The following is a 24,351-nucleotide window of genomic DNA, read 5'->3' on the forward strand; positions in this document are numbered from 1 at the left end:
CATCTCCTCTTTGAAATAATATAAAGTTTTCAATATAAATTAGCGATAGTTGATGAGTTATTTCAAATTTTATGTTTCTCCATTTTGACCCAATCTCACCCCCCAGACCCATTGTCAACCCCATCGACGGTATATAGACAGGCTGCAAAACGGTGAGTCGATAAGGAGAGCGTCCAATATAGCTCTGGTCCTCACAAGTTCCTACCTCATGCTTCCACGGGTCAAGCGATGACAAAGACCGCCAGCTAAGAGTTGTGTGCTTAGCTGGAAGTGCAGCCTGGGCACTGTTGTCCTTCTGACTCCAGCTAGATTGAGGAGGTACGATCCGAGCGTCTGTTCACCAAGGAGGTGCGGCTCAAACAGCGTCTGTTCTGGCATCCAGCGGCTGAGTAAGAAATGCTGCACCACGCCCAGCTAGATCCAAGGTGGTAGCCCCATCAGCGTGGTCGTCCCAGTGTTGGTTGGGACGTTAAACAGAACTGGCACGATGGCCCTCCGGCGAGACAGGAGTGTTGGCGTAGGCCCAATATGCCACCCGTAAAAATCCCCATTGCGAATAACATAGGAGAAAATACGACTCGATACAATCGGCAAAGACCCACGCGACGAAATAAGGACTACGATTGGAAACTTGGAACATGGAATTGCAAGTCACTAGGTTTCGCAGGATGTGACACGATAATCTACGACGAACTACATCCCCGCAACTTCGACATCGTGGCGTTGCAGGAACTTTGCTGGACTGGACAGAAAGTGTGGAAAAGCGGGCATCGAGCGTCTACCTTCTACCAAAGCTGTGGCACCACCAATGAACTGGGCACAGGATTTATAGTGTTGGGCAAGATGCGACAACGTGTGATCGGGTGGCAGCCGATCAACGCAAGGATGTGCATGTTGAGAGTTAAGGGCCGTTTCTTCAACTACAGCATCATCAACGTCCACTGCCCACACGAAGGGAGACCCGATGACGAGAAAGAAGCGTTCTACGCGCAGTTAGAGCAAACATACGATGGTTGCTCGCCGCGTGACGTGAAAATTGTTGTCGGAACATGAACGCGCAGGTAGGAAGGGAGGAAATGTACAGACCGGTAATCGGGCGAAACAGCCTGCACGCCGTATCGAATGATAACGGCCAGCGATGCGTAAACTTTGCAGCCTCCCGTGGTATGGTAGTCCGAAGCACCTTCTTCCCCCGTAAAGATATCCACAAAGCCACCTAGAGATCACCCGACCATCAAACAGAAAACCAAATCGACCACGTTCTTATCGACGGTAAATTCTTCTCAGATATAACCAACGTCCGCACATACCGCAGTGCGAATATAGATTCGGATCACTACTTAGTCGCTGTATGCATGCGCTCAAAACTTTTGACAGTTATCACCACGCGTCGAAGTCGAACGCCGCGGCTCAACATCGAGCAACTTCGTAACGTAGAAGTGGTTCAAGACTACGCGCAGCAGTTAGCAGTGGCCTTACCAACGGAAGAGCAGCTTGGCGCAGCTACACTTGAAGATGGCTGGAGGGACATCCGATCCGCCATAGGTAGTACCTACCTCGGCTACAGCACTAGACCTCGCGACTCCGAATCACAGAAACGACTGGTACGACGGCGAGTGTGATCAGTTGAAAAACGAGAAGAATGCAGCATGGGCGAGAATGCTGCAACACCGTACGAGAGCGAATGAGTCACGTTACAGACTGGCGCGGAACAGGTAGAACTCAGTCTTTCGGATGAAGAAGCTCCAGCAGGAAGAACGAGATCGTGAAGCGATGGAAGAGCTGTTCCGCACTAAGGACACACGAAAGCTCTACGAGAAGCTGAACCGCTCGCGCAGAGGCTTTGTGCCACAAGCCGACATGTGCCGAAGTAATCACGGGAATATTCTCACGAGCGAGCGTGAGGTGGTCGAGAGGTGGCGACAGCATTACGATGAGCACCTCAATGGCGACGTTGCAAGTAGAAGGTGGCGTGGTAACAGATCTAGGAGTATGTGCACAGGACGAAAGACTTCCGGCCCTGACCTTCAAGAGATTGAGGAGGAGGTTGGCCGGTTGAAAAACAACAAAGCCGCTGGAGCAGATCAACTACCAAGCGAGCTTCTAAAATACGGTGGAGAAGCACTGGTGAGAGCACTACACTGGGTCATTACCAAGATTTGGGAGGAGGGAGTTTTACCGGAGGAATGGATCGAAGGTATCGTGTGTCCCATCTACAAAAAGGGCGACAAATTGGATTGCGGGAACTACCGCGCGATCACACTACTGAGCGCTGCCTACAAAATACTCTCTCAAATTTTATGCCGCCGTCTATCACCGATTGCAAGAGAGTTCGTGGGGTAATATCAGGCTGGATTTATGGGTGAACGCGCTACAACGGACCAGATGTTCGCCATCCGCCAGGTGTTGCAGAAATGCCGCGAATACAACGTGCCCACACATCACTTGTTCATCGATTTCAAATCGGCGTATGATACAATCGATCAAGAACAGCTATGGCAGATTATGCACGAATACGGATTCCCGGATAAACTGATACGGTTGATCAAGGCGACGTTGGATCGAGTGATGTGCGTAGTTCGAGTATCAGGGACACTCTCGGATCCCTTTGAATCTCGCAGAGGGTTACGGCAAGGTGATGGTCTTACGTGCTTGCTGTTCAACATTGCTTTGGAGGGTGTAATAAGAAGAGCGGGGATAAACACGAGTGGGACGATTTTCACGAAGTCCGTTCAGCTGCTTGGTTTCGCCGATGATATTGATATTATTGCTCGTAAATTTGAGACGATGGCGGAAACGTACATCCGACTAAAGAGTGAAGCCAGGCGAATCGGATTAGTCATTAATGTGACGAAGACAAAGTACATGATGGCAAAGGGCTCCAGGGAGGAATCACCGCGCCCGCCACCCCGACTTGGTTCACTACTTGCCGATGTTCTAAATAAGTTCCAGGTGCAACATGATAATAACAATCAGAATCAATGTTTTGGTTGATTTGGTTTGTAAACGGTTGTAACTAAGACTCGATGAAACAATCAGATTATACTTCAGTTTCGCAAGTTTCGACTAATGATGACGTTTGTTTTCATTTTGCTAGTTGTTAAAAAAATGTTATACCTCAGTTTGGTATTAACAACAAGATTAACAGGATTACCAGGATTTCAATACGTTTTAATTTTGTTTGTTTCATGAAAACTCAGTTGCAACATGTTTGCAACTATGATCATTTTCATTTTAGTTGCAGGTGCTACTTGGGAAGTAGGAAAACCGCTATTATTGAGTTGCCTCTATAGCGTATCCATAAAGTGGTGACTCCCCCTTGGGGCACCTACAAACACTCAATTTCCTAAAGGCTGGAACACATAGGGTCCCTCGAGGTTTTCGTTTTTTGATCCGTTTTATCATCTGTTGTACTAAAATCAGTATTCAGCATGACAATGCTGAGAGTGACGGGTTCCAGGATCATTTCGTAAAGGAAATTTCCTTGACTTCCTTGGGCATAGAGTATCTTCGTGCCTGCTACACGATGTACACATGCAAAATGGTCATTGGCAGTACTGTCATGGTAAAATCAGAGCTGGTTACCAGGGCCCTAAATTTTCAATTTCAATTGAAATTTTCAGGCGAAGTTTGTAAACATTGTTTTCAATCGTCAATGGAAACAAGGCGCCGTCGTCGTCGCTCAGCCCGACTGTCATCGTCACCGATGAACCGACGCTGCTGCGTCGTCGCAGATGCCACTTTGTTTCGCACTCACAAGCTCACGCACGCTCGTTCGACATCGAATGAATTTCCCTGTTATAACTCAATTAATGAGTGTAACAGCCGTCAAATCTGTGTAATGTTGATGTATGCTATGCGTATTTTACTGAAATAGTTTATTACCCATAAACTATTTAAGCAAACATACATTTTAGACAATTAGAAAATTTCAATTGAATCCAAGTCGGTGTGAAAATGAGCCGTCACCCGTCGTTGCGTCGAAGAAAGTGACAAGAAGGGCGGATGAAGCGAAGCGCATGCATGTTGTTTTGAATGTTGCCGTCGTCGGCGTCCGTCCGGTGCTGATGGGCGCTCGCTTTCAGCGTCATGTTTTGGTTTCGACGATGTAGGCCCCTGCTGGTTACCCAAGGTTTCCAAATTTCAGCGCCCGCTATACTGGTACGCCCCCAAACCAGGAAAACCCTTCCATGTATTATTATTTCACGATTTGTTTCTGTAGTTATCGTGGAAGGGACTTTCTTTTTTGAATTCCTTACAACATGGTTTCCCAAACTGTGGGTCGCTAGAGACAGTCGGATATTTTTCTGTAACAGACAACAAATTAGAGAATTTCCACGGGGGGTCGCGAAAAGTACGTCTGCTGGTCAAAGGGGGTCGCGTACCTGAAAGTTTGGGAACCTATGCCTTACAAGGTTTTCATAAATATTTTGGAAAATTCTGCAGATTACCTGAAAAGACATAAATTCCTCTGGGTTTTTTTTTAGTATTTTTCAAAAAAAAATGTTTACAGAATGTTACGGAATGTTTACAGAAACAAGATTGCCGCAGGATTTCTGAGAATAATTTTTAACAAGAGTTCCTCTGAAGATTCCTCTAAGTATCCTGCATTTTGATCCTTGTCAATGAATTTCTTTATAAAAACTGCCTCCATACTGAGATTCCTTAAGGCAGGGGTTCTCAAACTTTTTCAGCCTACGACCCACTTTTTATTTTCAAAGAAGTTGGCGACCCACCAGGTTGTGCTAGGTCATAGGTTGTGATAAACTTACGTGACGTAGCCCTCAATCTTAAGAAATATTTTTTTTGTTTATTTATGATGCTCTTATAGTTTTTTTTTTGCCAAAGTCTAAGAAAGCTTGAGGTGCCCATGTTTGCAGCATCAGTTAACTCTTAGTCTTGAAAATTTGAGATAAGATTTCAAGTTTCTAATATATTCAACCAGTGTGGCTTTGAATTTATACTAGTAATTTTATGCTTCTGCAGCACTTTCAAATTATATCTCGGTTGAAAATGCTAAAGATATTCTCAGCGAGTGGGTGAACATCAAGCAGTTTTTTGAATTATAATACTGATGAATGGCCAGATGAGTCCTCTTGAAAGTTCTAATAATATCCTCCATACACACTTATTTTATTTCCGTTTTAATTGAAATCACTTTTCAGTTGTTCCATTTAAGTGCAAATGATCGACTTTCATCGGAATTTTACAGAAGTTTAACTTTACTGAAGTTCTAACACAAAATGCTTACGCAAGTAACAACTTGAGCATTTTTTTTTCAGAACACAAGTAAAATCTAAAATTTTTCCCGAGTCTTAACACAGAGAAACAGACGTAACACTCCGAACAAATTTCATTAAAAAACATCGTTACTAAAACGTAATCGCCCAATGCTAATCGTATTATACTTGGCTGGACCACCACTAGGTGGCGGTAGTGAGTAAACGTCAAACAGGAGCAAAAAACAATACCAACGCGAGTGGTTAATTGGCCAACTACTGAACATTTGAATCAACCATTAAATAGGTGTTCGATGGGAAGGGATCGGAGTGTGAAGTCTGTTTCTCTGTGCTTAAAACTTCCAATTGAAAACTCATAGTGTCGGAATCGATTCAAGAACAGTAGTTTCAATATATTCCACACAAGACTTATAATACAAAATTTTGAAAAGAATTAAGGAGAAACCGAAATTCTAGAAATAACTCTTCTAGAAATGGATTCTCCAAGGGAGTATTTGAAAATTAGAAAATGGCTAGCAATAACATTCGACATAGTTAGTAAAGACTACGCGACCCACCAAAAATCAGCCTTCGACCCACCAGTGGGTCGCGACCCATAGTTTGAGAAACGCTGTCTTATTTAGTTGAACTATTCGCTACCGACATTTCGCAGTTATCTAGGCCAGGGTTGACAATCGTCCTTCTCGTCATCACTGCGTGAAGATAACAATAAAACAATCTTCGTCCGAAAGAACAACGGTGACGATTAGCCTTTTCGTCGCCGACTGCGGGCGTCACGACGAAGCTCAATCTTAAATAGTCACCCACCAACTTTTCCGTCGTCCCCTTTGTTCCCTAAAAATGAGCGACGACGGGCCAAGCGAACGCCAACTGGGAATAGCTTTTATTGGCGTTTCGGCACTCACGATGATGTGAAACCTCACTAGCTCAGTTAGTAAGAGTGCTGGATTGGCAATCTAGAGGTTCGTTGTTTGATTCCAGGTGCAAATATTTTTTATTAAAATCTTTTTTTTTGTGTGTTGCTGGTTGCAACATTGACTCCGTCGGCTAGATGCACTTGGACGAAGAGCTAAACAAAGCGAATGAAGATTTTGTTTTCGTCACGACGCAAACCCTTCACGACGATTCGCTGGCTTGAATGAGTCATCCGATGCGGAACGAGCAACGATGACGATCTAGTTTTCGTTCTCGTCGTCGACTTTTTTGGTCGTACGGCGACGATTTTCAGCCCTGATCTAGGCTGATTAATACTCATGATCAACTTCTTACGGGCCCGAACAGTCTCAGAAATTTTAATTTAGGTCTTACGTTTGTGGTAAATCTTAGGCATGCATTCATTATTGAAACAACAAGACTTGATATTTTCTATTTTTTTATCATACAAAATTATGGTATATGCTAGGGTATATGCATATTCGGTTTTGATATTTTACCTATTATTTCTACCGTATGAAGGGCATGTCGAGGTATGATTGTATTTAGGATTGATACCTTGATATGCTTTTTTACTCTCCGAATTCGAACTCTTCAACTGTTTCGTTTTCTTCTCTAAACAAAATAATGCTGATTGAAACCCAAGCAGCACCTGTAACATCATCCAAAATGTGGTTTTCTATGCTTTGGTCTAAAAGAGTTGCAATAAAAGCGCACGCAACTTCCATCATGTCAGTTAAGTTGCATTTAAACTCCGAATATCGTTAAGTTGCAGTTTTGTTTCATAGGAATTACAAATAACATCGTATTTAACATCGATTTATGGAGGCGGAGCTTACATATTCCTCACATGTGGCAATACAGTCAGCTTGCATTAACTGTGCTATGTAACACACATGAAACATCTTACTCTGGATTGTTTGTTCAGATTAGGTTCCAAATGTGTTGCGGAAAACTTGCGCGTCTTTTCATTTTGACAGCTTTCTAACTTGTGGCAAAGACGGTACAATGAAGTAACGCGTAACTTCAGTAGCTTTTATGGTGCATTGAGCAGCAAATCTTTCACAAAGCTTCTGGTGTAGTATGTAAGGTGAGTGGTTAATACTCCTGGTTTCCATGGTTAGAGTCTGAATATATTTTTTTTTTTCATTTTTTATCATTCCCCCTAGCTCAAGTTGCATAACGATTTAAAATTTGCGCTTTTTGCGTTTCAAAGAAGAAGCAACTGTGTTCTGTTGTCCTTAATTTGAACAGTGAATAAATTGCACTGATGTTGCTGGTACTGGCTTTGAAACAAGTCGTGTTGCTTGGGAAACTTATCACCACAGACAAACAGACGTAATTTTCATCAAAACAGCTTGGCACATGTAGGGTATGTGTTCCATCAGTCATCTCACGCTCCCATATTCATCCTATTCGAAAACAAGCGATTACGGCACCGATTGATTCCGTTTTTTTTTTTCGTTTTCATGGATGCTCACTTCTAACAAAAAATACAAAAATAAGAAACAAAACACACAGCACCTCAATTCTTTGTTTTTCGTGAATGGGAAAATGGGAGCCACATGCTTAATAAGGGAACCAACACCCTATTTAAGGACAGACTTGTTAGAATCCCAAAATGGCCGCCACAATGGCCGACTTTGGCACCTACTCACGATTTCGAGGGCACAAATCTCTTCGTAAACAAAACCAGCGCACCTGATCTTCTTATTTCAAGCTTATTACAAGTGAGCAAGAAAAGAATAATAAAATGTATTGTTGTGTAAAGCTTTCTTCTTTAGATTTGTGCGTTTGAAGTTTTGATGCACTGTTGTAGCGGGATGTCAAGAAGTTTGTCCTTAAGGATTAATTTAAATTTCATACGATTTCCGTGAATATTCCACCAGAGATACTAGTGTTCGATCGCTTTGAGGTTGCTAGTGTGCACGTCGCTGAAAGATGCAAATGATAATTACAGACGATTTGTGTATGTAGTAGTTTGCATGTTAGTCAAACGTCAGATCACAATCCATCATGACCGACAGTGTCTCGCACGGTTCTAACAAAAGGTGGCAGTGTGTTCATGAAAAAGACATAGGGCAAAAGTTTATTAAAAATCCTCTAAGAGTTCGTCTGTTTGTCTGTGTTATCACACTTTACCCCAAGGTTTGCTTCAAAACATGTTGCAACATCTATTTATGTGTAATTTTCGCAAATTAATAAAATGCTTTTCCTCGACGAAGTCATGTTTATTAACAACCCATTTTACTAACAAAGACACGATTGCCATTTCCTGAATCTCAATCACTGAGCCCTTATTTCTCACCCTGGCTTACCTCAAATGGCATCGCCGCCAGTGTGGCCAGCTCCCACAGCAGCACCCCCAGGCTCCAGATGTCGCTCGAGGCGGTGTAGAACTTTTTCTCCAGCGTTTCCAGCGCCATCCACTTGATCGGGCGGTTCTCGTTGTCACCAAGGCAGTGGTAATCATTGGGGAACACATCACGCGACAGTGCGTTATCACAGACTCGTACATTTTGCTCCGAATCGAGCCTGGAATTGGGTGGAAGAAAAGAGAAAAAATAAAATGGAAAGTATGTATTTTGTGAGTCTGATGTCGCATAATTTGGCGATGGTGTGTCTGGTAGGATGAAGCTGGATGTTGGAAATTTGTAGGCAATGGCATAAACGAGAGAGATTTGTGTCTCTATTATACATATCACTTAGCTGCTGGGAGTGCGACGTTGGCAAGTACAAGAGCGATGTCGTCGGATGACATCGGTACTCTGCAAGACAAGACTTCGCTGCTGGCCCTGCTACGATACGTGATTTTGAAACCACACACCACACATACATCAGGACGGCAGAGATTTATGAATACATTATCTTGTGAGAACGTTTTGAAGGAAGAGTGAAATTCAATTTAGTTTTTTTTCCTTGAGCTTTTATTCCTTGAAGTTATTTTCAGCGTGCAAAACTTTTGTCTTGCATTGCATCCTCAGCAAAAGAGGAATATTCATTACCAAAGTGATTGTGATTTTTAATCGTTCCTACAATGTATTAAGGATAAAATTTCTAACCAGATTTATTTTTGAATTGATTAGGTTACACATGGCTACAATCTCGCCAAAATACAAATTCCAAGCACGACAGCAACAGCTTACCATGCATCACCACAGGATCAAGACATACGCTATCAATGTTGGGAATTTTTCACGTGGCAACGTCGATGATGTTGAAATCTTTTTTCTTGCGTGGGAGACAAAGGCCAATAGCAAAAGAACCGTTATGTCCAATACTTACACACAGTTTCTGGTAGCGATATCCTTGTGCAGGACTCCCAGCGAATGAAGATGCGAGATGCCGCGGGCCACTTGCAGGCCAAACTCCACCAGCTGTCGGGTGCCCAGCGACATGCCCGAGCTTTGCATGCCGATATCACGGCAGCTCTGAAGGTATCTGCAAAACACACGGATCGGAGAACCGACCCCAGCCCGGAAGAAAACAAGATATCGAGAATGTGAGAAGATTGCGTTATGTTGGCAGCAGCTACAATGGGAGAAAGGAAAAAGGTTCGATGGGGAAAATTTATGCAAATTTGTCGAATCACTTCTCCGTCGCTGCCGCAGAAATGTGTTTTTGTTCGAAAGGACGGGAAAAAGTTGTTTTGATAGCCGGTGAAACCATGGCTGCATTAAAAACGCTTGGGAAAAGTGAAACGCCATTGCCTGCAGAAAATTGGTCCATGTCAGCGGCAAACAATATGGAAGTTTTTTTGCTTCTTGTCCCGTGACTCGTTATTTATCTTCACTAGAGGAACTAATTCATCGTTGGACTTTTGATAGGGCTTTCATATTCTGAGTATAATGTCCAACTTTTCAGATTTTCGTAAAGCATTTAATGAGTTCTTCTTAAAATAGGCCGTTCCCAATTTCTGGAAAGACCTGTTGTAGAATTTGAATTATTTGCCTGTTGAAGTGTACCACCCTAATGTAGCAGGTACTAGATTAGTAAGATACAGTAACTATAACTGTTATCCTTTTCTATCATGTATGCATTTTTTATCTTCGTTCCGAACGATCACTTAGCCGACGAATGCAGGTATAAATTTGAATTGTATTCGGTAGATCATGAGTATCTGATCAACCCCCCTATAAACATAGTGTAATATCGAAGAGAGCAATAAATTTCGTTTCGTATTCTAATACCAATGCCGGACCAAACTTGTTCTTTTTCGTTACATAAAAAGAGGTCGTCCAAGCCGGATGGTTTGGTGTCGGTCGAAATGTTCAAGTTTTGTCGGTTCGCAGAAATGAGGTACATACAGAAATGGTGAAGTTCGCCATCATAGTGTGCGTGCCATTCGTAGAAACGTGTATCTAATTATACAAATGTTACAAACACAAATGTATGGTTTGTTTTGTCACTATTTGTGTTTACAGTTCAAAATTCCTTCAATCAGAAGCAAATTAGCTGAATCGTAGCAGTTTTTCGGAGTTTTAAAATGAAAATTGGTGTGAAAATTGAAAATGCCGCGGGTTGTAGTGAACTGTGTTTTTTTTTCGTCCACAGAAACGAAAAAACTGACGCATCAGCTTCCACACGTTCCCAAAGGAAGCATCGTGCGGAATGGGTAGCATTTTGCGGTATTATGCGAGATCCCGGAACATCACTGTTTGTTAGCTCTCAGCATTTCGCTCCGAATACGTTTATCACTAACGCAACAATAAAGAAGAGCATCATGAACGCTGGTCAGAATATCCTGGTTAAATACGGTAAGTTTGCATATTCCATTTTATTGCTTCATTATTAAAATTCCCATTTATGGCACAATTCCAAGCACAATTCGTATTCCCGAATTTGTGTGCCGGGGAGAACAGTTCGTGGTGTCAACGATATTGCAGGAAGGACCGACAGGAGATTGTCGCCGAATTTTTGAAAAGCTACGAATGCAGTGAAAAACCAGCTGGTGCTGAAGAAAACCATTCCATAGTTTGCGAGGCGTTGGTGTCATTGGAAGATGGATCATCGCACTTTGGATCAAACATGTATGTTCTTCAGACTCTAGTTTAATTTAAAAACACTTCACTAATACTTCACTTTTGCAAAAGAAAATAAAAAATGAATAACTCTTTTAAAGAAAAACTAGAAAGGACGAGCAAATTCCTTTTAATTCTACTACTGTGCTTATCTTCGGACAGATAGGCCTATTTCGTCTGTGACTTACAGACTTCTTCAGTGTCAAGTGCTCGACACTGAAGAAGTCTGTAAGTCACAGACGAAATAGGCCTATCTGTCCGAAGATAAGCACAGTAGTAGAATTAAAAGGAATTTGCTCGTCCTTTCTAGTTTTTCTTTAAAAGAGTTATTCATTTTTTATTTTCTTTTGCAAAAGTGAAGTATTAGTGAAGTGTTTTTAAATTAAACTAGAGTCTGAAGTAACAAGTTCTACTAAAAGCTCTAAAGTAATAGTAAAATGTATGTTCTGCTGGAAGCAATCGAGGTGGCAGAACCGATTCCCCTACCGCTGCCAAATCAGAATTCAGAGGTAGACATCGCAAGAGATTCAGGCTGTGAGGAGTTCAATGGTCATGATTGCCTCAATTCGACCAACTGAGAATTTAGAAAGTTCTAACGTCGTCCAACCAAAGTTGGATAAACTAAAGACGCAAGAGGCTATTATAAAGCAGCTCCGTTGTCAGGTATTACGATTCGCAATTCACACTGCGCATTATGGTGTCTCTCCGTCATGTAGGACATAGGGTCCATTTGGACAGGGGGACCTATTTTGGACACTTCACGTTATAATTAGGTCAATCTTATGACAATTACTTTTTTAAAACTTTACAATGCACAGTATCTAGTTATATAAAGCCTATGCACTTTAGAATCGGTACACTTTCAACCGGCTGTAGATCAAAAACGGTTTAACCTAGAAAAACATGTTGTAAGAAGCAAATGAAGCTTATTTATTGTATTTTGTGAGAAAAATATGAAAAATTCAGTTTTTATTTCTTCAAGATAAAAATTTGACCTGATTGTGAAATTCATGCCATTTTATTCTGCACAAACTAATGATCGTCAACATTTGCAAATTTCACATCTTACGGGCTGATATTTCCACAAGAAACAAAATTATATTCATCAAAGATATGCTTAAAACAAGTTACGACATTAAACTCTTGACAAATATGGTTCACCAGACCATAATAAACTTATAGCCTTATCGTCTATTCATGCTATATTCAAAACATAATTTTACTCAAAGTAATTTTTTATGAAAAAATATTTCCTGGGATCGCTTTTTGGATCTACAATTCCCCAATTCAAGTGGCCCAACTTAATTCATATCGAAACCTGGATTATTTTTTGAATTATTAGCAGTTTTCCCTCACACTAGTCGGAAATTAACAGTCATAAGGGGCAACTCTCGCTGAGACCGTCCCACTATTTACACCATGCCTTTAAAAATGTTTAAAGCAGTGATTTTCTGAAAGTCCTCCTCAAAAAAGTAATAAAAATGCATTTTGTTAATCAATTTGATGGACCCCCCGTTAGTTAGAGCCACAACCATTTTTGCGGACCCCTCGATTTTGATCAATAGTTGGCTCATTTATACCGTTATAACTCAAAAGTTTCTCCAAAAACCACCTAAGGCGCCATCCACAAATTACGTAACGCTCTAGGGGGAGGTGGGGGGGGGGGGGGGGTAGGGCCAAGCGTTACGGCTCATACAAAAATTTTAGAATTTTCATACAAAAAAGCGTTACGGAGGGGGAGGGGGGTCCAAAATTAACGATTTTAGCGTTACGTAATAAATGGATGCTGCCTAATAACAAAATGTTGTTGAAAAGAGGAAAGATAGAGCTACTAATTACAATTATAAAAGTTGGGTCGGCCATATTGATTTTGGCCGCCATCTTGAATTTTTATACCAAAACTGTTTTTTCACCATGTTGGCAACCACCGATTTTTCAAAATTTTTGCGTCAATCGAAAGCGGAGACATTTTTACACAACATATCAAAAATTTAGAGATGTATCTTTTTCCTATCAAAAGTTATCTGCACTTTTGTTAACCATGACAAGTTTTCTTCATACATTACCATGCGCACCGGCAACGACACCCAACAGCATCATAGGATACCCCTGCATGTATACACAACGGCACCTGCAGCCATATTGGAGGTTCGTTCCCGTTTTTAACTGTTTCTCAATGATGCGGACATTGCTTTTTTTTAACTCTTTTGGTGTTTTGAAAAGCTGAAACTTTCAACTTTTCATTAGTGGATTTAGATTTTAAATAAATGTTCGTAAACACTGTGAAATAACGCTGCATTTATGTAAACGTCCGGCATCTGGCCCAGTGAGCTAAAGTGTCATAATTTACAAAAGTGCAGATAACTTTTGATAGGAAAAATATACATCTCTAGATTTTTGATATGTTGTGTAGAAATGTCCCCGCTTTCGATTGACGCAAAAAATTTGAAAATCGGTGGTTGACTACATGGTGAAAAAACAGTTTTGGTATAAAAATCCAAGATGGCGGCCAAAATCAATATGGCCGACCCAACTTTTTATAACTGTAAATAGTAGCCCTATCTTTCCTCTTTTCAACAACATTTTGTTATTAGGTGGTTTTTGGAGAAGCTTTTGAGTTATAACGGTTTAAATGAGCCAACTATTGATCAAAATCGAGGGGTCCGCAAAAATGGTTGTGGCTCTAACTAACGGGGGGCAAGGATGGGAACACTCACTTGCAACGAGTTACACTCACTTGCTATTTTCTCAGCTCAGAAAAATGCAATAAAAAAAACTAGGTATGTATGGACGACTTTTGCCTTGTGGTTTTGTCTAAAACTTTGCCGAATATAGTAGGGGTCACACACGCATACCAAAGTCGTGAGGGAGCTACAAAGGCAACTCTCCACGAGGTGAATGTAAATTACACTCACCTCGTGGAAAGTCGCTTTCACAGCTCTGTCACGACTTTGGGATTCGTGTGCGACCTCTACTCTATTCAGCAAAGTTTTAGATAAAACCACAAGGCAAAAGCCGTCCATACATCATTTCTTGATTGCACGCATCTGAGCTGAGAAAATAGCAAGTGAGTGTAACTCTTTGCAAGTGAATGTTCCCATCCCTGACGGGGGGTCCATCAAATTGATTAACCAAATGCATTTTTCTTAGTTTTTTGGGGGGGGGGGGACTTTCAGAAAATCTCCACCTGAAACATTTTGGAAGACATGGTGTAAATAGTGGGACGGTCTCAGCGAGAGTTACCCGGCTAACTCCTTATAATAAGCGAAAAACAAGATAGTTTTCATGGATGAAACACTGAAAACCATATAGATTATGGAACTATAGATGTGATTCTATGATCACAAACAAAAAACTTCAGAGTAGATTCAGTTTAAAAAAACTCGTTAGACATTTCACGCCATCAAAACACATCCAATGAATTTCGTCAGCAATAAACCATACAGCTTTCGAGCCACGATTATTTATATTGTTCTGCATCAAATCAATGGTTTCTTGTTTACCAATACTTTTCGTATAATATTCTTCCCGAAAGCGTATTGGCCCAACCAAAGTTTATGCGAAAACAACTTTTTTGCCTTTAAATATCTATGCAAGCCTTTGATTTTCCATAAAACCCTTCAAAGGCTTACCATAGCTATATTGGATATTTTAAAACACTCATGGAATATTTTACCTCCCTTAGGGTCGATTTCTTCACCTCGGCTTAACCAGTAAGCCAGGCTTACCCATATAGTTAAACCTGGTTTAACGCTTAAGCCAGAATGAAGAAATTGGCCCTTAATCAACAATCATAATACCAACAACTATTCTACACCGTGTCCAATAAGTTCTCATACAAAATACAAATTTAGAAAATATCATTTTATTTCACATATGTGACTCATATTTTCAAAGTGAATACATGTATTGAAAGGCCACATAATACTGATTGAATAAAGCATACGGTTTAGAATAACTTTATTTTCTATTTGTTTTTATAAGCCTAGAAGTACACTTCCGTTTTCTGAAATCCGTTTTCGCCGGCACGCATGGAAAATGTTTGAAAAGTTTTTCATTCTACGGTAGCGAAATAGAGTCCATAAGGATAAATTTTGAGTTTGTGTCTGAAGTTATGTGCCAAATAGATATATTAAGGCTTAAACAATACAGTTTTAGTGATGATATGGTAAGAAACTTGCAAGTAAGCTCAACTTGAGCTAATTTTCATGAAGATAACCGTTGCATCAAAGATAAACATCATGAAACCTAAATTTTGGACAAAATTTACCACAATAGGAATACAAGTTTGTTTTAAAAGTGAGAATGATGTGAATCAACAAGATAAGATGCACGCATGCTTCTTTAACACAACAAATCTCATTAAAACAGGTAAATGGACGTTTTTGTTTAATTAACGTTTTATTTTGTACAAAATAAAACGGCTTCGTACTTTACCACTACAGGATCTCATTTTTTTCTCTTCTGGGCATAGTTGCTACAAGCAATGGGGAGGGCAGGAATCTATTTTGTTTCAACTCATAACCATTACTCGTTAAAATACGACGAAATACCAATAAAATGGCGTGCGTGCCGGCTGAAATGGACTTACGACACATAAGCGATTAGCAGAGAAGGATTAAGGACAGTTAGTTCCAAAACATCTGCTGTAATTGGTGTGTGTTAGTTGACCTTTCAATAAATAAATTTACTTTGAAAATCCTAATTACAGATGTGAAATGAATTGAATTTGATTTTGTATGAGAACTTATTGGACACGGTGTATACTGCGTAATTGGTGGGTTTGGTAATTATATATTCCTATACAAATCTTGAACCTGACAATGATTGGTTTTTACTCAATGTCTGCAGAAAAAAACTAGCACTATTTACGAATTCAGATCAATAGCATAGCGTAACAAAAATTAACTTTTGGTCTGTCTCAAGAGCAAAATTATATGTCTCTGACAGATTTTGGGCCGCTGAATTCGAATCCGGGCTCAGATTTGCTCCAACACGCCACAATTTTGAGCTATACCTCAATTTATAGGGCAAAATATGCGATTTTGGGCTTTTTTGACTGCAAGCCATTAAGCATGGAAATATTTTTTAAGCAATCAAAAGGTTAATTGGTCAATTAACATCTAAATTAACGACTCATGCAAAATATTTCGTTTTACCAAATAGAATTTGATAGTTTTAAGTGATTTATGTTAGGTACGATATTTCCCATACAAGTCACCCTCCAAAAGTAGCATGCAAGTTTTCATACTAATAATGCTTAAATCTATCTAATATGATTAGGTAAAACGAAATATTTTGCATGAGTCGTTAATTTAGATATTAATTGACCAATTAACCTTTTGATTGCTTAAAACATATATTTCCATGCCTAATGGCATGCAGTCAAAGATGGCCAAAATCGCATATTTTGCCCTATAAATTGAGGTATAGCTCAAAATTATGACGTGTTGGAGCAAATCTGAGCCCTGATTCGGATTCAGCGGCCCAAAATCCTTACATAAGTTTGCTTTTGAGACAAAAAAAATGTTACGCTGTGTAGTTCATCTAAAAATATAAAAACAGCAAATTTTATATTTTTCCTACAAACTACAATAGATAAGCTTCAATTGCTTCGAAAAACACTTTTTTCCAAGTGACACCGTTTTTGAGCGGCAGCCAGTTGAAAGTGTATTGATTCTGAAGTGCGCAGGCTTTACCAAAATTCCTATCTCGATTAATTTGAGCTAACTTTAGATTATGAGAGTTCCAAAAATATTGTGAAGAAATAAAGTATTCTAATAATTAAGGGTTTTATCATATTTTTTTTTCTAAAACCAAAAGAAATTTCTCTAAGAGCTCCACTTTATGTTATCATAGAATTTTATCAAATAACAAGCTTAATTCAATGGCTAAATTTTGTGATTTTTATTCATGGAATACAAAAAGAACATGACAAATGTTTCGATTATGCCAGAATCGGTTCCGGTAGGTGAAGAGAAGGTTTTTCTAGAATCATATGCTACTATAGATTGTAGTAGCTCAAAATGCACGAATTTACACTGGTTTAAAATTCAAACAAATGTCATGCTAAAAGTAAAAAAAAAACACAGTGATTTCTTTATGAAGGACCTCCTGGTATTTCTTCAGGAACTTCTGCAGAGATTCCTTCAATAATTTTCCAAGAGACATCTCCAGGAAATTTTCCTTCGTGAATTTCTCCATACTTCAGGATTCCTTCAGATTTTTTTTACAGAAACAGATATCCTCTAAAATCAGACATTTCTCCGGGAATTTCTCCTGGGATGTCTTTAGAGTTTCCTCCAGTAATTGTTCCAAAGTTTTTTTTAAGGAATCCCTACAAGGATTCTTAAAGAATTTCAGCAGCGATCCTTTTAGATATTTATTCAGAGATTTCTCTGTATATTCCTTTAAGCATTCCGCTAGAGATTGTGCCAATAAATCCATCTGCAATTATTATAAGTATTTCTGCTGGATTAATTCCAGGAATTTATTTAGAAAATTTTACCAGAGATTATTCAAAAACAATCCAGCAATTCCCTAAATATTTGATACAAAAATTCCTTTAAGAGCCCATCCAAGGATGCCTGGCTCTAGTGGGCATTCTTCAATATTTTCTGAGAGAAACTCCTGTGTTTCCCTCAGAAATTCTTCCTGGGAATCCTCCAGATATTTCTCCAAGGATTCCTCCATGAGTTCTTCCAGGGATTCCTCTGGGAATTCCTCAAAGAATTTTCCCAGAGACTAATCCTGGATTCCCTTGAAGGATTTCTCAACAAATTTCTCCAGGGATTCCTTCAGGGCTTCCTCTATGAATTCGTCCAGAAACTTCTCTAGTAATCCTTCCAGGAATTTTTCAAGGGGTATTTTCAGAAATTTCTCCAGGGATTTCCCCTAGGAATTCACCCAGGGATTCCACCAGGATTTTTTTTTTCCAAAAGTTCCTCCAGGCATTCAGGATTGCCTCTAGCGATTCCTACAGGAATAGCTAAAGGAATACCTCCGGGAATTATCCTCCAGGATTATTTGGCTCGAGGGGCGGATCACTGACGCATTTTCGATTCAGTCTTGTGCATTGACAAATGCATTTGAGTATTTATGGAGTATTAGGCAACGCATTTGTGCATTGCTGCATTAAGTAACGCATTGACGAATTTATGTGTGCATTGACACATTGCGAGACGCATTGATGCACTAAGTAACGCATTGTCGCTTCTTATTAACGTCAATTTTACATAACTCAATTTCACAGTGCAAATTTTCACACTTTTGGTTAATTTCATTTTTTTTTGTACTAGCGAATGACGTTTGTTGTTTGTTTACATCTGAATTGAGATTGAAAACAACATCACAGATTCATTCAATATGAGTGAAATTTATAGTCACCATACATATAAAAATAATTGAATATCTTATCAAGTGCAAATTTAAAAGTTCTCGCCAATATGTGTCTCGCATAGCAGTGCTAAGTAACGATTTTGCGATTTGCGAAGAGGAAATAGAAATTAGGACGAGGTTTTTGTCGCCTTCTAACCGGCAGTGGATGATTGGGAAATTGATCTGCCACGTAAACTCACATTCACCCGAGCATTCACCCCCTGATGGTATTTATGATTAATGTTGAAAGTATGTGTAGAGTATATGGAGTAGATGTACTAAATGAATAAAGAGAAATATAAAACAAATTGAAGTGCACAAATTTCATAATTACATAGCCACGAATACCGACCGAGCGACGAGATGACGAACTCCCTTCCTTTCGCTGTTAGAAAAGTAAACGATGTTGTTCGCGAATTGCATATCTTCCTAAATGTATCAAGAGCAGCAGACACCCGGCAGCTATATAAGGCGCGACCCATCGCGCAGCTCGATCATTCGTGATTGTGTAGCTGAAGGGTGAACATCCACTTAGCCATAGCTGACGAGTATACATCGGAAGAGTGAACCTCCTCCGTCGTGTGAAGGATACAGAGGCCGTTAGCAGAGCGGACAGCGGGCGTGCAACTTAGTTGTCGGTCAAGTAACTGGTACGGATAGCCCTCTTATTATATAAGTAGCGGGACGATGGAAAATCACGACAGTATGTAGTGTGTTAACAACAATTTGGACTTGGTTTTCAGAGTTATCTTCCGATTGCGACACTGAAGATGAGCTGGACAGCTATCTGCTCCATACTTCGCGTTCAGAACCTCACTCAGAGCATGACCACGAATGCCGCCTACCAACAACTTCGTCGCAGAAAAGCCTCGAGAAAAGTATTCCGTTAAATCGATCCCAGAAACGAAACTTTAAAATGACAACAGCAGCTGCTCAAGACCCAAAGCAACCGAAGATATCTGGGTTTTTTCTTCCACTATCGTCCCACTCCCACACACCCATCAAACTCAAGGCTGATACAAAGCACGATGTGAAATTCGAACCAGAATCAACAGCAGCTGCGTTTTCAGTCCCTCGTAGATCGGATGCTGAACATTCCGGATTCGTACGTGAACGCATCCTTACGTCTACTCCTGATTCCAGCTCGACTGCATTGCTTCCATCATCTGCTGGACCTTCCCGATTTGCAGACACTGGAAGTTCCGACGTTATTCCTAAAGCAAGTCCGAAGGATGCATCTGCACTCCTTAACATCCTTGAAAAAGTGCCACTATCAACAATGATGAAACAAATCATTAGAGAATCCGTCGCGAACAATTTCAAAAATGTTAACAAGGATCGTTCTGCCGCAAAAGGTGCACGCTACCTGGAGCAAACGAAAGACATTGGTTCATACTTGTATCTGCTAGGAGGATGGAAGGATTATGAAGAACTTGTTGTTAATTTGGGCTTGCTATCAGTATGCACAGTACAGCGCCATTTGCGGAAGTCGTGTGATAAGATCGTGGAAGGGAAGTTGCGAGTTAGCGAGCTAGTTAGATTCCTAGAGACGCATGGCTTGTCAAAAGTGCTATTTATATCAGAAGACGGCACAAAAATCACATCCCGAATTCGCTACGACATTGAAAGAGATCAAATTATCGGCCTATGTCCTGATTTTAACGAAAATGGAATGCCTTTAGTTGATTCGTTTTCTGCCACTTCACCTGATGCAATTCACCAATATCTGAAGAAATATCAAAAAAGTTCCATTGTATATGTTATACTGGTTACGCCGATCGCCCAGAAAACGCTTTCGTTTAATCTACTCTCGTTTGGAACAAATACCTAACAAATTCTCGATAGAGGAAGTGTTACTTCGTTGGGCTGTAATGGAGAGAGAAATGGAAAAGGCTGGACTGACTGTACTGGGATTCGGAGCAGATGGAGACACACGTTTAATTGGTAGCATGAAAATCCGCATGGGCCTACCTAGGTCCATTGATGATCGTCCTTGCGAAATTCCTGTACTTTGGAAGTCGTGGTATGCAGCACAAGGACGTACCACTGATATATTTATCCAGGACAGCACACATATAATTAATAAACTCAAGAATAGCTTATTGTCATCAACCAGGAGTCTACAGATCGGTGAGTGCGTTATGATAAGTAAAAGTACACTTTTATAAGATGTATTGTATCGTGAAAAAAAGTTACTGTAATCTCAACATTTCATCCAAACATTTGAACCCATTAAAATAATATTTTTTTTACCAGGTAAATACCCTGCATCTCGAGGTCATTTGATAACTGTAGCGAAGGAAGGCAAAGAGCATACCGGACTTTCAGAATCGGATTTGGATCAACATGACAAAATGTCCGTTAAAAGTTTCCACAAAATTATTGATCCTCGGCCCTCGGACCTCGGGTCATTGATAGATTGAGCAATCACCCTGGAACAAATGCGACGATTACTTTCATCACTATTATGAAGCTTGTATATGATTCATATGCGGACTCTACATTGTCGCCGTTGGATATAATCAATTCGTTTGCAAATGCACGATCTATGACAGGTGTACAAAACACTGTTATTAATTTCGATATGCTGGAGTACATGAATAAGGCAACACGATTCGAGTATTTGGATGAACTACGTAGCAAACTAGAAGGAAACATTTCCTTTTCGAGGGATGGTTACAAGCAGGTTGAATTCGTATCATTTGATTTTCCATCCGATAGTGCAATCCAAAATGCTGTTAATGATGGCAAAATCGAAGCACAAAAATTGCTCGAGAAAGTTGGACTAGATTACGAGGAAGAGGATTTTCATTGTGCTCTAAGCTCTGCAACAAAAAGCAGTATTCTTCCACTAACCGAAATCAATGTGGCTGAAAACGATGGTGAACTAGATCTGGAACTCGATGTAGAAGAATCCGGGGAGAAATCATTACGGCCCACAAATATCGACAACTCCGTAGAAGGCGCGGATATTATTTTCGAAGCTAGTGCTCTTTTGAGTACGCTGGGAGCAGATATCTGCAAGATTTCAAAATCAATTGGTAAGTGTTTGTACTATAGTTCTTAATAATAGTGTATCCGAGAGTGCGTCAAGAATTTGCTTTTACCTTCATTAAACTCGCGGACATTCAAGACTTCAAGACCATGTTGAATGCGAGGTTAAATGTGTCGGGTTGGGTTTCCGGTTGATCCAGGACCTTTTCATGATAAAAAAAACTTATGCCGTTTTTCTTTATTATCCAGTTCCAACCTGGGTTGGAACTGGATCAGATCACAGTTTCAACCCCAACCCGACTTCGGTTTCGCTTGTACTAAAGCTTGTTTGACGTTGTTTGTTTACACATTTTCCGCCAATCCAGTTCCAACCCAGGTTAAAAAAGAAAAACGGCATTAATTTGATTTCCTTGGGTATATAGTATGTATCACTGTACCTTGCTCTCAATCGAGCTCAGTCTAATAGACTCAAAGTTGGGCTTAAATTTTTCTCAACCAAGCTGAATTATACGAACAATTTGCAGGCAATTTGGCCGACAAAAGCCCCTCATGGGAGTCACCCTATTTGACTTTCAAAAAAACTTGCGGTGTTTTCGACAGTTTTATTTTTTTCTCTTCCTCATGTGGGGATTTTTCTCGGGATTTTTAGTCTAAATTTCCTGAAACTTGGGCCTTTAATTCAGTATAGTTGGTAAAGTTTTATAACCACTTTTAAGTTCAAACCCATGATGAAGAACACTCCCGAGAGTAAACTGAGTAAAATAATTAAAAATGTTGATATACTGAAGTTTTTTTGATAAAGTTATCAAAAATAATACCTATTTTAATAGCTCGATACGAGGCTCGATACCCAAATTATGATTACACTGTTTGATAGGTGCAAGGCAAGGTACAAGACTTATTTATATATTTTTTTTACATTTTTTAGGTGACGCTACGGAACAGAAGGTACCAAAAGGATTTTTCAAGATCGCCACATCTTCTGGCAAATAATGTTAGCACGCAAAGTGACAATTTTGTGGCTGCTGTCAAGTAACACTACAAGAATAAGCAACGACAGGTTACATAGATTCCGATCAACCGCACATGAGAAAAATTCAATTCTTCAAAAAGACAATAAGGTACAGGACAATCTATCTATCGGAGAATGGTTTATTTACATGGATGGAGATGCGAAAGTAGTTGCACAGGCGTTAGGCTTCATGTTTTTGCAAGGAAAATTGAAGCGCGATAAAGAGTGTACCTTGAAAACGGTACCCATTAAGCCGCCCCAAGGTTTAACAAATGCACGTGGAATAGGCGTGATTTGCAGCAAATTTTCCGTATCGACCAGTGGACGTTTGCATGTTGTATCAGATTTTTCTAAGATAGATATAAATCGTTATGTTACCCATTTAGAAAATCCTGCTCTGGGTGATTTTCGGTTAGCTTCAAACTGTAACGAGTATGTCACCAATTTATAATAAGAATGTCATCTGTGGCATGTGTATGACGGAAAAGGATTCAGTACAGCATTCAATAAAACGGTTTGGTTTGATTTTATTTTGATGTGGTTTAAATTTCTCTTACAAATAAGAAAATTGTTCATTTGTTTCGTTTGCAGTTCCACTTCTCATTCTCATACAGGGCGGTTTCGGATGAATTACGCTCCGGATCGAGCTCCGGATATTCCTCGATCAAATACTCCTCATGTAGTTCCTCATAATATGCGTTTCCATCATCCTGGATGTCGACAGATTCAATCGTAAGCTTGATGTCAGCTTCCGGTTCAGTCTCGGGTTCAGTCACATGATCATCTAGTCCAGGTTCAGTTTTGAAAAACGTGGGGATCGTCACATTTGGGCGGGATTTATTGTGATCCAAAATATGCTGTGTAAAATTGGAAACAATCCAATATCATGATTGATTTTTGTTCGTTCAGCTGCTCAAGGCAATAGGTCTTGAACAATACTGTGAATACCGGAACAATCCGTTCCCAGCCATCTTAGCAAACTGCAGTAGAATCACTTGGCATAATACGGAACCTCACGGTGATGGCGACTTGCTCCGCCAACAGTCCACTCGTTAATGAGGCAGCATCACACTGACGACGACCCCGTCATGGTGCTGGCTGTCACTGATGCTTGCTAGGGGAAATACACGCATGGGAAATGCTACTCAGCTTTGTTCATACCCCACAAATACCAGCATTCGACTGTCGCCCGACGGTGTCCTGCAATCGTGACATGCGTTTCAGATGGCATCTGAAGCTTTTTGCTTGAAATCCACCGCTGAATTTTAGATTCGATTGTTTTCGCATGAGCAGCAGCATTTGATCGTTCAATATCATCTCAAATTTTGGGCTGAGCGGACATATTTCCAGGCGAGTTTCCAGAGGCAGTTTGCATCAGGCTCAGTACCTGACCTCCATGTACATCTTGTCCTCGCTCTTGTCTGGACTCTCGTCGTGCGATGGCATCTGTGTGCTTGCGAAGAATCTGTAAATGATGGCACAAGCCAATTTCACGTTATGTACCTGTTGCGTTTATCGAGTTGGAAATCACTATCAATTCCCTCGGGTTTGGTAAAAGCATAAAATTGTATAATACTTACTTTATCGAAAACCTTCTGTTCAGGCGGCAACTTCTGAGCAATGCTTTTTAGAAGCTGGATGTGCCCCGGGACCAGCTGAAATGCCTCCGGGTTGCGCAAGTAAACTGTTTTCTCAATAAATTCCTCCGAGAACAATGCCGATATATTTTGCCGAGCAAACTTCTCCAACTCCATTCGCGTATCGTCCGAAACTG

General features: G+C 40.2%; 2 protein-coding genes across 3 annotated transcripts in view; one reads left to right on the plus strand and one right to left on the minus strand.

Annotated features, from left to right (window-relative positions):
- The window catches only part of LOC109403065 (tyrosine-protein kinase Dnt), a 305,015-nt gene that overhangs the window by 60,129 nt on the left and 220,535 nt on the right, over window positions 1-24,351 (minus strand). Inside the window, exons 10-11 of the mRNA XM_062852383.1 lie at window positions 9,459-9,614; window positions 8,492-8,708 (exon numbers count right to left, since the gene is read on the minus strand). Coding sequence (XP_062708367.1) covers window positions 8,492-8,708; window positions 9,459-9,614 — 373 coding nt within the window. The remainder of the gene's footprint in view (window positions 1-8,491; window positions 8,709-9,458; window positions 9,615-24,351) is intronic.
- LOC134288236 (uncharacterized) lies at window positions 10,311-22,662 on the plus strand. Of its 2 annotated transcripts, none has more exons than XR_009997832.1 (2): window positions 10,311-10,930; window positions 22,494-22,662. XR_009997832.1 is itself a non-coding variant. In XM_062852382.1 (2 exons), exons 1-2 carry the CDS (start codon window positions 21,039-21,041, stop codon window positions 22,556-22,558), a joined length of 639 nt encoding a protein of 212 aa, XP_062708366.1. In that variant the 5' UTR covers window positions 20,979-21,038; the 3' UTR covers window positions 22,559-22,662. The 2 variants fall into 2 exon arrangements, 1 of the variants encoding a protein (XP_062708366.1); XM_062852382.1 differs by lacking the exon at window positions 10,311-10,930 and adding an exon at window positions 20,979-21,612.

This window comes from Aedes albopictus, chromosome 2 (genome assembly GCF_035046485.1).
Source record: "Aedes albopictus strain Foshan chromosome 2, AalbF5, whole genome shotgun sequence".
Taxonomy (NCBI): domain Eukaryota; kingdom Metazoa; phylum Arthropoda; class Insecta; order Diptera; family Culicidae; genus Aedes; species Aedes albopictus.